The 16,005-nt window shown below is 41.8% G+C and overlaps 2 protein-coding genes across 2 annotated transcripts in view; both read right to left on the bottom strand.

The window, feature by feature from the left end:
• The window catches only part of tbl1xr1a (tbl1x receptor 1a), a 42,725-nt gene extending 42,084 nt beyond the window's left edge, over window positions 1–641 (bottom strand). Inside the window, exon 1 of the mRNA XM_037698152.1 lies at window positions 358–641. The gene's annotated coding sequence lies outside the window, so the exon portion shown is untranslated. The remainder of the gene's footprint in view (window positions 1–357) is intronic.
• An 11,079-nt stretch (window positions 642–11,720) lies between these two features.
• The window catches only part of tmco1 (transmembrane and coiled-coil domains 1), an 8,936-nt gene continuing 4,651 nt past the window's right edge, over window positions 11,721–16,005 (bottom strand). The window contains exons 5-7 of the mRNA XM_037674733.1: window positions 12,815–12,882; window positions 12,495–12,639; window positions 11,721–12,085 (exon numbers count right to left, since the gene is read on the bottom strand). Of these exons, the coding sequence (XP_037530661.1) occupies window positions 11,987–12,085; window positions 12,495–12,639; window positions 12,815–12,882 (312 nt within the window). The 3' untranslated portion in view covers window positions 11,721–11,986. The remainder of the gene's footprint in view (window positions 12,086–12,494; window positions 12,640–12,814; window positions 12,883–16,005) is intronic.

Genomic DNA, 16,005 nt, shown 5'->3' with positions numbered 1-16,005 from the left:
GTATTAGTGCACTGTAGTATAAGTACACTGTATATATTCTGTCAGTACCCTGGATGTGCGTGTTTGTCAGCTGAGATTAAACTCGTCTGCAGTTACTTGAATTTACTGCCAGCAGGAAGGAAGGGCGCGCTCACAAACAAAAAACACGCACGAGAACTGCTTTACTAACACGTGCGCGCGTCTTCCTCACGCGCTGACACTGCCCATCCCCCACTCCCAGGAAGAAAATGTGAAAATTAAACGCGAAAATGAAGCAATAACCAGAGTTAACTGTTATAATACGGTCATGTGTGATCTCTAAGAGCGAGGGCATAATTTATGATGAATATAAAAGTGAAACAAAGCAAAAACACTCACCTAAAGCACCAAATGACACCAGGGAGGGGTGGTGGGGGAGTGCTCCTAATGTGGAATCTCCTCCTCCACCACCGTTGGTTTATACCTCAGTATAGACCTCCAAAAGGCGTTATAACGGTCTCCAGACCCGCTCGGCTGCTTCTTGGGACTCCCAGTGACCGATATGTGCCGTGTTTTCGGGCACAAATGCAGAAATAACCCTGTTAAATTGGAGCTGGATGTACAGTTTGTTCTCTGGTGGAAAAAAAAAAAGAGCCAAACGGTTCCGTAGCAGCCAGAGGCTTCAGACTGAAACACAGAGCTGCTGACCCGCCAGGAGGAAATGAGGCAGGCCGGGGCTCCTCTCTGCAGGAAGCTCACTCCAGTCACAGAAACATCAAAGAGCCTGTCGCAGTATGGGGGGGGGGTCTGAGAAAACAACATTTTGTGTTTATCAGATGTTGGTAGATAATGCTCAGCTGTTTACTGGAGTTTTCTGCACGCTAGTCGGGGAAAATCACAGTATTTAGGATAAACAGTAAATACACAGTAACAAAATGTTCAGTTCAGTGAGTAATTCTTCATAGTTGCTAATGGGGTGGGGCAGGCCTTGAAGTCACATGACCTCAGTAGGTGACCTCACCTGTCCTAAAACTAGCAGGTGGAAGTGAAATGTATTGTCATCATTGGTGATCGTTGTCATTTTCCCAACAGAGCACTTCACTTTCAGACTGCAGGCTTACTCGCGGTTCCTAGAGTTTCCAAAAGCAGAATGGGAGGAAGATCTTTCCGTTACCAGGCTCCTCTCTTGTGGAACCAAATCCCAGTTTCTATCCATAGGGCTGACATATGGGCTTAAGACTTTCCTTTTAGATAAATCCTATAGTTAGGCTTGATTTGTTTTGCTGCCTTAAGCTTAGACTACTGGAGGACAAATTGACCTCATTTCATAAGGGGGGTTTTCCTTTCCCCTGTCGCCTTCATGCTTGCTCAAGATGAGAGTTCTGTGATGGAGTTAAATTCAATGCAGTCTGCTCCTCAGATAAATAGTGTTAACTTATTATCTTATATACGAATGTTTCTGGTCTGAGACGACTTCTGTTGTGAGTTGGCGCTATATAAATAAACTGAAATGAATTGAACTGAATCATTGTATGTTCTCAGACAATGACAGAATTGAACTCTCAAGACTTTCTGTTCTCAAGTTGGCGTCCTTACCACTGCACCACCATAAAGCTGCAGGTGAAAATTAAATTAAGCTATATGGGTCAAAGGTCATGACTTTATCCCAATGATATCAGATTTTTTCATTCAACCTTTATTTAGACAGGTAATTCCCATTGAGCCTTGAGGACTCATTTACAAGAGAGACCTGATTTCAACAAAGAATGATGACAACAATGGACGGTTATAAAAAGGCATACAGATTTTATTTATTTTTTTATACAAATAAGACGTCCAAAAAAGTAATAAAAACAGCTAGATTATAAAGCGAATGTAGAAAACTAACAACAGGAACATGTCTGCATTGGTCCTTGCCAGGATTGCCACATGAGGTGTGTATATCTAAGTTGGAAGTAAGGGCAAGCCAAATAAAAAAAAATAGAAATGCAATGGAATAGCCGCCAATGGCCTCCATCTTGCTAGGTGCTACACCTTTCACTGCATATTGTTTACATGTTGATGCCTATGGAAAGCCATCCGGGCCAAATACTTGTGAATATTCCATGTGACTGACACGTAAACAATGCGTAAAGCATGTGTTGTTTCAGCGTCAAATACGCGTAAAAAGTTCTTGCTTTAAATAGAAGCCACAGGGTTGATGTGTTGTATGTGCTGGGTGATCAATTTAAAAATGTGTATGTATCACCTTGTTTTACCTAAATAAAAATAGTTGATGCACATTGTCCAAACAAAAGACAAGACTATGAGCCTTCCATCAAACGCCCATCCCGTGCCTGTACTCATGAATCAAGCATTAAGCCTAAAAAAGAGAGAACTGAACCTTTAAAGGCTGTCACATTTAGCTAGTATTCACCTTAATTAAATGCAGCTAATAATTACCAATCATGCTAGCCAGACGAGTAAACACTTGACTTTAAGTAATTAAGTACTCTGCTACCACTGTCTATTGAATTGCACTTACCTGTAGATGAACAACTTAAATTTAGCTTGTTTTATTGTTTTGTTTTTTGAATGATTTAGAATGTATTTAGGCCTTCTACTTTATTGTATTTTATAATATATATATTTATATTATATTTGTACATATATAAATACCGGTACATATTTTATACATATTTATTATATATCTTATATTTTATTTTATATGTTATTAGTATGTGGAAATGGATAAATGAGTTCTAATCTAGTTTATGCATTAATTCACTATTTTACCCATAAAAGAGTCTGTTAAATGATGATTATTATATAGGAAATAATGTTGAAATATTGAAAATGTTTTTTTTCAGTTAGCTGGTGTGCATTTCCTGCTTTACAGTAATTATAGCACTCTAATAAAGAGAGCAATTCTCCCTGGTATAATAACACAATGGATAGTCTAGTTTTTCCAAATCAAAACCATGGACACAATAATGCATTCTTTGAAGGTCAGGTTTAGATATGTATTACTTTTCACTGGCCGAGTTGATTTTTTGTTTCTCATATATCTATGGTCTGTTGCCATGCTATCAAGGTCACCACCTAGCACCTACCAAGATGGCGTCACAAAGTATTGCTTCATTAGCAAAGACTGTGCAGTGATTGGCCTTTCCAGCATCTTTATGTTTCAGTGGTACAGGCACATAGATTGTAAATTTAAAAGAACTAGACGTAACATTCTTTCACCATTCATTGTTGGGAACTGAAGCCTTTTTATGGGAGCTGCCATCTTATTTTTTTGGAACCAGAGGTTGTGTATAGTGCTTCATCGGCTGGCCCACACACAGTGATGGTGTCACATGACCTTTCTTAAAACCATGATGAAATAACTAATTAGAGGTGAATGTGATATCCAGCTAGGCCTAAACATGAGCATTTCAAATGGCCAGAAGCATAAATTTGAAGACCCTGACTTAGCTTTATAATCTTTACAACAGGAAACTTGAACGGGATCTGGATCCAACAGCAGCCTCCTTCAGGGCATGTTGGAGGTCATTATGTTGGTTTGTGAGACTGCAGCTGAGATCTACCCTTGAAGAATGTAACATCTGCTGCGCACTGGGCTTGTCTCTGGTCACTGTCCTGGGTACAACATACTGAGCTGATTATGATACCAGTGTTTTACTTAAACACAAACATTTATCAGTCTGAAACCAACCTTCTTTCTGCATGCATTTATTGTACTTTTTTCAAATGTAAACATATGACGGGCAGAAAAAATCAATATACAAATGGTAAACCTTAGGTTAATTGCCACAACAACAATAAAAACAGGTTTGGCTAAATTGCTGAGGCATTCAAATAGTGAGTGTTTGTAGTTTTTGGAATGAGGACTGGACTGGAATTGAACAGGGAATGAAGTTAGCCTTAATAAGTTTGGTGCAACCTATTGAAGTGGGTACTAGTTACAATGTGTCTGGGTTTTTTTTTTTTTTTTTTTTTGGCAAGTTGATAATGTTCTTCTCGTCATAAGCATTTCATTGCATCGATGACCTTGTGTTGATTTTGCATATGAGAAATAAACCTAATCTGAATCTGTATACTGATAGGTTTATTTTTTTCTTCTAAAAGGCAGGGTGACAGATCCTGGTGAGTGGAGGGAGCAATTTTATCCAATTCCAAGTGCAATGGTGGAGCCAGGGGGTGGCCAATGGTGGCCTTGACCACATTAATTTCTGGTCACCCGAATCATTTAATGAAACTAAACTTTTGAACGATTAATCTGCAACTGCTCAAGGGATAGGACTTTGAACCTCTGCAACTCCTACAAGGAAATAGAGAACCACGGCGAACGTTTTGAGACATTTTGGAGCGACTCTCATGAAGGCTCTTCACCAACTAGTCATGAATAGATCTTATTACTGTTTTGCTTTACAATTTGTATTTTTGTTGGCTGTGACTGGGACCCTGTGCACATAGTTTTGTTCCACGTCGTGTACCACATGTGATGTGAATGACAATAAAGAACCTTGACGTTGACCTTGAACAGCCCCAGCCCAATGAGATACTGGCTCAGTAACATCAATGATACATAAATATTCAAAACTTGTGCACATCTGCCTACCCTCACTTCAAACATGTACTCCAGCAGAGTAAATCATAAATATGAGGGGATGCCGAGGTCGATATGCAGTGGCAGATATTTTCAAAAATGGGCTGCACAAACCATGGATGCAAGGTTAATTTTATTATACAAACACTAAATATACTGTACCATACCACCGACTAGTCTCCAACACCTGCAGCCAAGTGAGACGCCGTCTTTAATGTGCGCCCTGCATTTTATTTGAACAGATACAATTATAGAAACATACGTAGGCCGTCAACAGTGTGATCCAGAAAACAAGGCCATTTGACTTCCAGCTACACGAGGTTTCCTTTTCTGATCTATCTGCCTCGATGCTTAAATGGAATCGTTCATTCATCTCCACAAAAGCAGAGAGTGTGAGAGACAGGAGGGGAGAGAGTGTGAGAGACAGGAGGGGAGAGATGGGGGGTGGGTGGGTGGGGGGGGGGGGCTTATTGTAAACTGTAAGGTGTGCAGCAACTGGGACAGATTGTGTCTGCGGAAACGACTGCAGGATCCCACCCATCCCCCACAAACCACATACACACACGCGCACAAACTCTACAGCTAATTTTCGCCTGGCCGGTCACTGCACTGCAATAGATAGATTCCATCCCACCCCCTATCTTCTGCTCAGTCATTCAGACCTGAGAGAGTCAATAACAAGCTGACATCATCATTGGTTTTGTAGGATACAGTGTTGCCTTTATTCTAGCAGCCATATGTGTGTGCGCGCGTGCGCGTGAGCAGCATATTCTGAGTTACTGATGAGGCTGGAGACTAAGGAACAGACTGCAGGTCAGCAGGTAGAGCCAGGAACAAAGATATTGTTATCATGTCAGAAGAGGAAGGAAGAGCTTTCTGTGTGGCCTAAAAGAAACCAAAACCATTTGGCACATACTTGGAGGAACGGTGCCTTGAAAACGTCTTCACACCCCTTGAACCTTTACACAGTTTGTTCCATTGCAACCACAAATTTAAAGTGTTTTACTGGGATTTTATGTGTTAAAGCAATGCAAAGAAGAGCAAGACATGGCCGTCCACCTTGACTGGAAACAGCTGCATTGACTGAAGCAGAGGATGGCTGCTAGACCTGATGGAAGCTGCTCCACCCAGCTGTGTGAGATCCTCACATATCTGTTCAACCTGAGCTGCAAACGTGAAAAACATCCCGTCTCCTGTATCCACAAACAAACTTTCTACAATCAATAATACCCATAGTTCTCACCACACATAGCATGGAGATCTTGGAGAGCACCTACCCGGTACATGGATGCTCTCCAGTGTGGACAAAGGCCTCATTTACAAGCTGGTAGCTCATCATGGTCTCTGCACAGCATCTGAGAGGATTATTTACATGGCACACATGCTCTGTTTGTTTTCTTGTATCAATTTTAGCAAGCTTTTTTGCTACATTTAGCTATGATTAATTTAGTTTTAGCTTCGATTTTGCTACATTTGGGTTTCCACTTACAACTGACATTTTTTTTGCTAGTTTTATTTATTCTTTAGCAACATGCATTAACCATTCAGCCACTTTTATTCAAGTCTGTCACTCTTAGCAATAGTTCGTGCAACTTTGCCACTTTAAACTAGCATATTTGCATAACAATAACTAACTTATTTGCAGTTTTTAGTTACTAGATGCAAATTTTAGCTACAATTCTATTCTTTAGCTAATGTGTTGGCATTTGTAGATACCATTTTGCTACTGTTAGCTATTTATTAGTCACTTTTATTTACCATTCTGCCACTTTTATTCCATCATGTCACTTTTTTGCCACCTATAGCTATATTTTGGCTTTCATTTTGCTACTTTTAATTAGAGTTTTGCCACTTTTAGCTACTTTTTTCACACTTTTGGCTTCTGTTTTGCAGATTTTACCTTTTGTGAAGCATGTATAAACTTAATAAAGTTAATATTATTATTATTCAACAACTTTGATCAATTGCTCATCACCAATGATTCACATGACCATTTCATAGAATATATATATATATATATATATATATATATATATATATATATATATATATAGTTTCCTCAACAGATTTGTTGGCCTCTAAAAAGGCCTTGCGGAACTTCACAGACTTGCCGATGTCATCAAAGACTCAAAGCTTTTGTCCTCTGCAGCAGCCAGCTTAACAGAACAGACAGTTAAAGTGAATGTGTTCTGGTCCATATGAAGTGCTGAGAGTGATGCTTCTGGGGTTCCTCATGGAAGAGTATCTGGACACATCATCTTCTGGGTTTTAAATAAGAGAAAAAGTCAAATAAGAAATGATCATTTAAAATTTTCAAGAATAAATATTTAAAGAATGAGAAAACAAAGTAATCTGATGTCTGCAATATACAACTTACAAAGTTTATAAATCTACAGAAGACCCAGGCATCTGGTTCTGGCTTGCATTGATGGGAACATCAGTCAAGGGTAATTAGTTTTCAGTGTAAAGCATTCTCTCTCATTACAGCTGAGAAGCCATGATTTTCATTTCAGTAAAGAAAAACTGAATTTTCCCAGCTTGTCAGTGATGATGGAGGCCATCAAGCTAAATAAAGAGGGCTTCAGGACTTGGTTGTTTTGAAGGACTCCTGATGCAGCTGACAAGTACAGGGTGGCCAGAAGGACTGCAGCTTTGGTGGTTATGGAAGCAAAAACTCGGGCATAGGAGGAATTCGGGGAGGCAGTGGAAAAATGATTCTATGACTTAGGAAAGGAAAATGAACCCTATCCCAGTCTGTACTTGGTTTGGGTGGGGGACTGCTGACCTGAACTGAGGACATTGGTGAGTGGTGGAAGGAACATTTTGAGGATCTCCCTAATCCACCCACCATGCCCACGTTTGAGGAGACAGTCTGAGGACTCGGGTGAAGACGAGTCCATTGCCGTGGCAGAGGTCACCAAGGTAATCAAAAAGCTCCTTGGTGGCAGGACGCCAGGTGTGGCCAAGAATCGACCTGAGATGCTGAAGGCTTTGGATGTTATGGGGCTGTCATGCTTGACGTGTCTCTTCAATGTCACATGGAGGACTTGGATAATGCCTGTGGAGTGGCAGACCAAGGTGGTGGTTCCCATTTTTAAAAAGGGGAGCGGAGAGTGTGTTCCAACTATCGTGGGATCACACGTCTCACCCTCCCCGGGAAGATTTACTCCAGGATGATGGAAGGGAGGCTCCAACCAACTGTTCAACTTCAGATTCAAGAGGATCAGTGTGGCTTCAGTCCTGGTCCTAGCGTGGAACTCTGGACCAGATATTTACACTTGCAGAGTTGCTAATGGGGTTGTGAGAGTTTGCTTCTCCAGTCTACGGATCTGGAGAAGGCTTGTGACTGTGTTCCTGTAAGCATTCTGTAGGGGTTACTGAAGGAGTATAGGGTACCTGGCTTGCTTTTAAGAACTCTCCAGTCCCTGTAGAACCAAAGCAGGAGCTGTGTCTGCATTATTGGCACAAAGTCAGGCTCATTCTCAGTGCAGGTTGGACTCCTCCAGGGCTGTCCCTTGTGCCCAGTCCTGTTTGTGGTTTTCATGGACTAGATCTTGAGGCACCACTGTGCAGAGAAAAGTGTCTGGTTTGGGAACCTCAGGGTCTCATCTCTGCTTTATGCAGATGTTGTGGTTCTGTTGGCGTCTTCGGGCCATGACCTTGAGCAGACACCGGGTGGAATGAGAGTCAGCTCCTCTAAGTCTGAGGCCATGGTTCTTGACTGTAAATGGGTGGAATGCCCCTCTTGTTTGGGGGAGACTGTTTTTGGTTGAGGAGTTCAAGTATCTGGGCATCTTGTTCACATGTGATGGTAGGATGGAGCGAGAAATGGATTGAAGGATTGGAGCTTCATGCTCAGTAATGAGGGTGTTGCTTCTGTCAGTTGTGGTGAAGAAGGAGCTGAGTCAAAAAGTAACGCTTTCGATGAACTGGTCTGTCTACATTCCAGCCCTCACCTACGGTCATGAGGTTTGGATCAAAGAACAAGATCCATAATACAAGCGGTCAAAATGGGCTTCCTTCATAGGGTGGCTGGTCTTAGCCTTAGAAATAGGGTGAGGAGCTCCATCATCCGGAGGAGGAGGAGGAGCTCAGAGAAGAACTGCTGCTCCTCCACATAAAAAGAAGTCAGTGGAGGTGGTTCATATGATTAGAATGCCTCCTGGACGCCTCCCTTTAGAGATTTTCTGGGCACGTCCCAGGAGGCACCTGGATGCACTGGGGAAGACCCAGAAGTTGCTGGAAGGATTGTATTTCTTCACTGACCTGGGAATGCATTGGGATCCCCCAGAATGAGCTGGAAAGTGTTACTGGGTCCCCCAGTGCTCAACAAAGCTAAAGAACCAAGTTTGACAATAACTGGATAAAATTATAAAGTAAATAACTACTTGTTCAAGTTATACTGTCAAAGATCTGACTTAGTTTTGGGGTCATTTTGACTCTAGAATTATTTAAAGTGTTTTTATTTATTGTTTGCTATCTAAATGAACAGTGCTGAGGAAACTAAAATTTTAAGCAATATAAAAACTAGAAAGCATAGTTTCCCCAAATAATACAAGTGGTCCATTTAAACACATGTTATTGTTATAACAGAGTTATTTATGTTTAATTTTCTCATTTTTAAGTCGCAACCACAGCACTGTAGGACTTTCACCCAAGAAAATAACTTAAATACCCTAAGGCACTTAGGTTCATTTCGACAATGGAAGCATTAAATTGTTCCACAGTAGACACAAAAATGTATTTAAACACCCTTATTTAAAATCTAATTTAAAAAATGAGGCAGGGTTTTTAATAAAATAACTTAGTCCAGGGTGAGGCTTCCTGGTGGCCAGTCAACTAAAAACAAGGAAAAAAGGATGGTAATCAAACATAAACAGAAAATTCACCCAAAAACTGTGATGCAAGAACATGAGGAGTGGAAGGGACCCATCACCCACAGCACACAACGCAGGGGGAACCAACACCAGACTCTGGACTGTCTTCAGCCCTCAGCCTGTAACAAAAAGACAAAAATAAAATTACCAACCAGAACGTAATATGGATAATAAGTGAATGTAAACAAAATTAGGACAATATAGGCCTCATATACACACACAATTAAAAATGGCTCCAGTAGTTGGGTTAGTCCATCTTATCAGGTGAAACGCTGCCTGGTTACAGTGAATCAAGAAGACTGCAAAAATTGACGAAAGCTCCTCACTAACTTGGGAGCCAGGCAGAAGGAGAAATCCCACATAAGACAGGCACTGGAGCAATGTGGATATCCTAACTGGACCTTCCTGAAAGCAGAGCAGAAACCAGTCCACCTTCAGGTGAAAAGGAGTAACCCAGCCCAGTGGTCATTCTGTGCAGGAGTTTCAGAGAAACTGGGATGTTTATTTTAGAAACATGACCTCTCAGTGGCTTTTAAACCCCAAAATACATTAAAGACTGGTTCATCCCAAAGATCCAGTCCCCCGACAGAGTAATATTGTATATATTAGGGGAGTGGTGGCGCAGAGGTTAGAGAAGGTGGGCCTATGATCGGAATATCGCCAGTTCAAGCCCCAGTACAGACAACATCAAAATGTGGGTGGAAAAGGTGGAACACCCACACCTCTCTCCACCCTCATTCGCCCCACTCTGGGCCCCTGAGCAAGGCTCTTAACCCCCACCATCTGCTTCCTAAACAGGACTCTTTTGAAAATGAGTTCTCGTGGCTCAGTGAGACTACCTGTATAAATAAAGGGTAAATGAAAAAAAAAAAAAAAGCTGTTCAGTGTCAGAGCTGTGATCAGTCTTACATCGGGAAAACTAAACAGCCACTGGCCAAAAGGATGGTCCAGCACAGAAGAGCAACATCATCAGGCCAGGACTCTACGGTCTACACTCATCTCCAGGTCAGAGGTCACTCGTTCAGGGATGAAGATGTTCACATCCTGGATGGAGAGGAACGATGATTTGAGTGTGTCCCTCACCCATTACAAATGCTTCTGATGTCAATGAAGGGGGATATTCACCTTTATTCAAATGGCAGTTTGCAATGCAATATTTTGCAATGGGCAATTCCAATTGCAGAGTGGTGATGCATCATTAATTAATTTAGAATTATTTCAGTGATATTTATGAATGGAAATTGTGTACAGCTTGCTTGCTTATTTATTTTACAATTACATTGTAGTAGTTAAATATGTGTGTAAAAAGTGCAAACATACTTGTCTGACCCAATGAAATAACTGTTGGTTAATTAATGAACTTACAATGCACACCATGTTGTTCAAGTCAAGAACCATTGTCAGCACTGGGGGCTAAGTACCCCTGAAGGTCAGATCCTAGAATCACCCTTGCTCTCCACAACAGGTGAATCACCTGCCACTCACTCCATGGCATGAATAAAATTAAAGGTCAAATCAATAAAAATGCCAAGCATAAAGATTTGGAGAGTCGGAAATGTAATATTTGTGTAAAATAGGAAGTATAGTGTCTCTTTTTTGTTTTCAAGGAACCTAATCTTGAGATGTCATTTTTATTACACTTTTGGGTTCTGTTTATTGCATTTATGATTCAATGCAGCAAAATAAACAAATTCAAAAGTAACCCATCATTGTAATACTTGGTTTATTCACATAATGACTATTTGCTGGCTGTCCGGCCCCTGAACTGTTATTTTCAGTAACTGTGGCCCCCTGAGTAGTTTAGTTGAAAAGCCCTGCTCCGTTACTTATACTGAACAAAATAGAGCAACACTTTTGTTTTTGTTTCCATTTTTCATGAGCAGAACTCAAATATCTAATACTTTTCTATTTACACAATAAGCTTTTTCTCTCAAATATTGTTCACAACTTTGTGTAAATCTGAGTTAGTGAGCACTTCTTTGCTGAAATCATTCATCCACCACACAAGTGAGGCACATCAACGTGCTGATTACACAGCATGATTACTGCACTGGTGTACCTTAGGCTGACCACAATAAAAGGCCATTTTTGCACTCTTCCACGCTCGCTAAAATACAAACTACGCAGAAACAGAAATCGTACAGAAAAATGCCAGAAAACAGGAGTGTGAATGCTGAGTCAGCACAACAAAAACTGTAGAGCAGGAGGAATCAGGCTTCTGAAGTGGAACAAACGTTAAGAAAAAAACTGAAATGTAATCATAAAACTTTATTCATATACAAGATACTCAAGTAGAGACGATGACATACAGTAATGCTGAAGTGGGCTGCATGTTAATGTGAAAAATGAAACCTCAGTCCATGACATGAGCTCACACTCAGCCGTACGCTTTGTGAATCTTTAGAACAACTTCTTTTCTAAAGTCTGGAGACATTTAGGATAAATAAAACACCAAAACTTAAAACAAGTTATAACACAACAGCTGCAACTGACAGACAGCTTCTCAGGCTCAAAATGTTCCACCCGTGCTCCAGAGGAGGTGTCAAGCTTGGAACGCCACTTAGGAAAACTTGGCTGCTTGAGGAGGAGGTCCCAGGAAGCCTCCCGCCTGCTTTGTCGCAGCTCTGGAGGGAGCGAGGCCGAGCAACTTCTGAATGTTCTGGAAGACAAACATGTTTCTTACAAACAAGTACCGATGACTTACTGTCAAAGACTTTTGGGATATCACTTCATTTGGACTCATTTTTGAAAACTTTGTGACTTTAGGTCAAAGTTCAAACAACAAATCAGACACGTGGCCTCCAGGGGGCAGTAGAGGACACAAAAAGCTTCGTTTGCACCCAGACTTCATGGAAGTGGGGCAGATAACCTCAGTGAGGACAGGATCGGAGCTTTTTCTCTCCCTTGATGAACTTGTTTTCTGTTCTTGACAAGAACTCCTCAGAACACTGAAGAGTCTCTGCAGCTTTTTTGCTAAAAGGTGCGGTTATCTTTTAGCTTCGCATCAGGACTGCTGTCAGACAGGCAGGTCCTACTGGTTCAGGCTGTGGAAAAGGAGCTTCGGTTACCTGTCTGATGGACATGGTGCAGAGGATGTAGAGGAAGATAAAGGAGCAGTCCGTGTAGTCCTCGCCCAGCAGGTTGCGGTGCGACAGCCCCTGGATGTACGAGAGCGGCACAAACGGCAGCTTGGCCACCACCCTTCCATCAAAACTGGCAGAAAAAGAGAAAAGCAGGCAGAAGTCTGAGCCCGTTTACTGAAGAGAACTGAAGAAGTCACTGATGGCAGCACAGAATATCTGTATCTATACTCTGGTCTCCATCACCCTCATGTAACGTTAGGTTTTGAATTAAAAATACAAATATGTGAACAAAGTGTGCCACTTACATGGAGTTAAACATGCCCATCAGAGCTGTGAAGCAGAAGCCAATGGCGAACATGGACTTCATGCGCACCTGCAGACATGAACACTTACAATTAATGAAGAATACGTTTCAGCCCAACCTGTGCTGTCCAAGTAAGAACAAGACAAACAGTTCCAGACAACTAGACACACCTTTTCACACAAACCGTTTTTAAAACCTCTGATGCATGTTCAATACTCAAGGTAGAAAAATCTTACAAAGTTAAGTCAGGCCCTCTGGACGGATGCAAAAACTAAAGAATGAAAAATACAAACAAAAAAATTGTTGAAACGTTTCATCTTTTATCCAAAAGACTCTGTCAGTCTGAGAAGCTGTAATACACTCAAGTCTTATAAATAGCATCTTCTCATAGTGGATCAACCAGTTTCCATCAACCAGGTCTCAGTCTCTGATAGAGGACATTTGCAAACTGAGGTGTACTGAAAACCCACACACACAGACCAGTATTTGCAGTTTGACTCCCATCACCCTCTGGAGCACAAGTAAAGGCAGTGTTTCCCCTACCATTATACAAGTGGGGTGCCCCACCCCATCAACAGAACTGAGCACCCCGCCTACCAAACTGACCACCCCCCCACCCACTCCCGGCACTGACATAGTGCTAAGCTAGAGGTGAACAATGCAGGCGCTCTAGCTAAAAAGCTAAAGGCAGTGCTCACGTTGCCTCTTCTCTCACCCCCCCCCCCCCCCACACACACACACACACTCAAGGGTGCAGGAGGTGCTAAATAATCATTTAAAATAATTCATTTTAAATAAAAATTTCATGCCGATCATGCGGCTCATCCATCCATCAGCCAATTGTGTGTCATGTCCAATCTTATTTTGAAAAACCGCGATAGAGCGAGTCTGCGATAAACAAACCACAAAGTAGCGAGGGACTACTGCAGTATTGTGTATGCTGTTCAGTGCCAGGAGGGCTGTGATCAGCCATACATCAATTGTTGGGCTGATGGTCCTCCTTTATCATGTGAACCGCTAGTTCTGGATGTCAACAACAAACTGGTTGATCCACTATGAAAAGGTGCTATTTATAAGACTGAGCTTATTACAGCTCCTCAGACTGACAAAGTCTTTTGGATAAAAGACAAAGCGTTTCAACAAATGTATTATTTATTTATTGTATTTTTTACTTTTTTTTACTTAAATGCATCCATCCAGAGGACCTGACTTAACTTTGCTAGATTTTTCTACCTGGATTATGGAGCAAGCGTCAGGATATTTTGAACCACTTTGGCCAGGATTGCCTCAAACTACCGTAGTTGGAGCATTTGAGTAAACAGCAAGGAAGAGGGCAGCCTACAAAAACCACCTCCAATTCAACCTTCGATACAGACAGAGTGGCACCTGTCCCAAGGGCCTGGAACTCAAATTTTCCATCATCAAGCATCGGGCAAGAAATCCTACAGAGAGCACAGATCCAACAGCTGAACAAACGGGTGAGAGAAACCAATTTAACCACTGAGGCATTAGAGGCCAAAGAAGAGCACATCTGACAAAAACTAACAACACGCCTAGATCAGACTACGTTTCAGTAAGTGATGAATTTCACAGATAAGGCACGCCTAATACAGCATGTCCAGTCCAAGACCCGACAATAAAAGAAGTTTAATTTACTGGCAACTTGTCAAGCCCATCCCAATTCCAATAACAACACAATGGAAGACAACACATAGTGACACACTAGGGAGACAGGAAAAGTGGGTGAATAATTTCACTTACAGCTCACCAACCGGAGACAGAAATCATTGCCTGGGGACTGAACTTGTGGTTGTGCCAAGAATTCCTCTGGTGGAAATGGTCACAGCCAAAGAATCAGCCATAATCAACAAGATTAAAGAGTTTGAAGCAGAACAACTTGGGAACAAAGTTTCAGCCTGCCTCAGCAACGCCAAACCACCACCTTCCAACATCAGTAGAGAGGAGAGGGATGCACTCATCAGTCAGCAAGGACTAAAACATCATCATTCTCCCAGCAGACAAAGGAAGGTGCACAATGATTGTGAACCAGAAAGACTATCATGAGAAAGTTATGACACTCCATAGTGACTTAACCACTTATGAGCCGCTGATTCTGTGGATAAATATATAAAGTTCACACGATGAGAAGACGTAAAAGAATGGCAGGTTGGCTTTCTTGGACTGTGAGGTCTCAGTCTCTGATAGAGGACATTTGCAAACTGAGGTGTACCACAACCACCCACACAGACCAGTATTTGCAGTTTGACTCCCATCACCCTTTGCAGCACAAGTTAAGAGTCATCAGGACTCTGTATCACAGAGCAGACAGCGTCCCCACTAACTCTGGAGCCAGGCAGAAGGAGAAATCCCACACAAGACAGGCCCTGGAGCAATGTGGATATCCTAACTGGGCCTTCCTGAAAGCAGAGAAGAAACCCAAACAGGACTCCAGTCAGCCAACAGGTGAAAAGGAGGAACCCAGACCCAGACGTCATTCTGTGCAGGAATTTGAGAGAAACTGAGATGTTTATTTTCTAAACATGACCTCCCAGTGGCTTTTAAACCCCAAAATACAATGTAGACTGGTCCATCCAAAAGATCCAGTCCCCCGGCACAAACAGAGTAATATTGTGTATGCTGTTCAGTGTCAGGAGGGCTGTGATCGGTCTTACATCAGAAAAACTAAACAGCCACTGGCCAAAAGGATGGTCCAGCACAGAAGATCAACATCATCAGGCCAGGACTCTGTGGTCTACACTCATCTCCAGGCCAGAGGTCACTCTTTCAAGGATGAAGATGTTCACATCCTGGACAGAGAGGAACGATGGTTTGAGAGAGGAGTAAAGGAGGCCATCTTTGTGAAAAGAACTCGTCCATCATTCAACAGGGGTGGAGGCCTCCGGGTTCAACTGTCCCCCTCTTACAATGCTGTGATTGCTAGTATCACTCAGCCCTCTGTGAATAGCAAGCGGCCATCAGAGTACTAACAATCGTTATAGGCTGATGGTCCTCCTTTATCATGTGAACATCTAGTTCAGGATGTCAACAACAAACAGGTTGATCCACTATGAAAAGGTGCTATTTACAAGACTGAGCTTATTACAGCTCCTCAGACTGACCAAGTCTTTTGGATAAAAGATGAAACATTTCAACAATCGTTATGTATATATATATATATATATATATATATAT

This window comes from Nematolebias whitei, chromosome 3 (genome assembly GCF_014905685.2).
Source record: "Nematolebias whitei isolate Nwh7 chromosome 3, NemWhi1, whole genome shotgun sequence".
Taxonomy (NCBI): domain Eukaryota; kingdom Metazoa; phylum Chordata; class Actinopteri; order Cyprinodontiformes; family Rivulidae; genus Nematolebias; species Nematolebias whitei.
The sequence above is the reverse complement of the archived record's forward strand: the minus strand, read 5'-3'. Positions and strand labels throughout refer to the sequence as shown.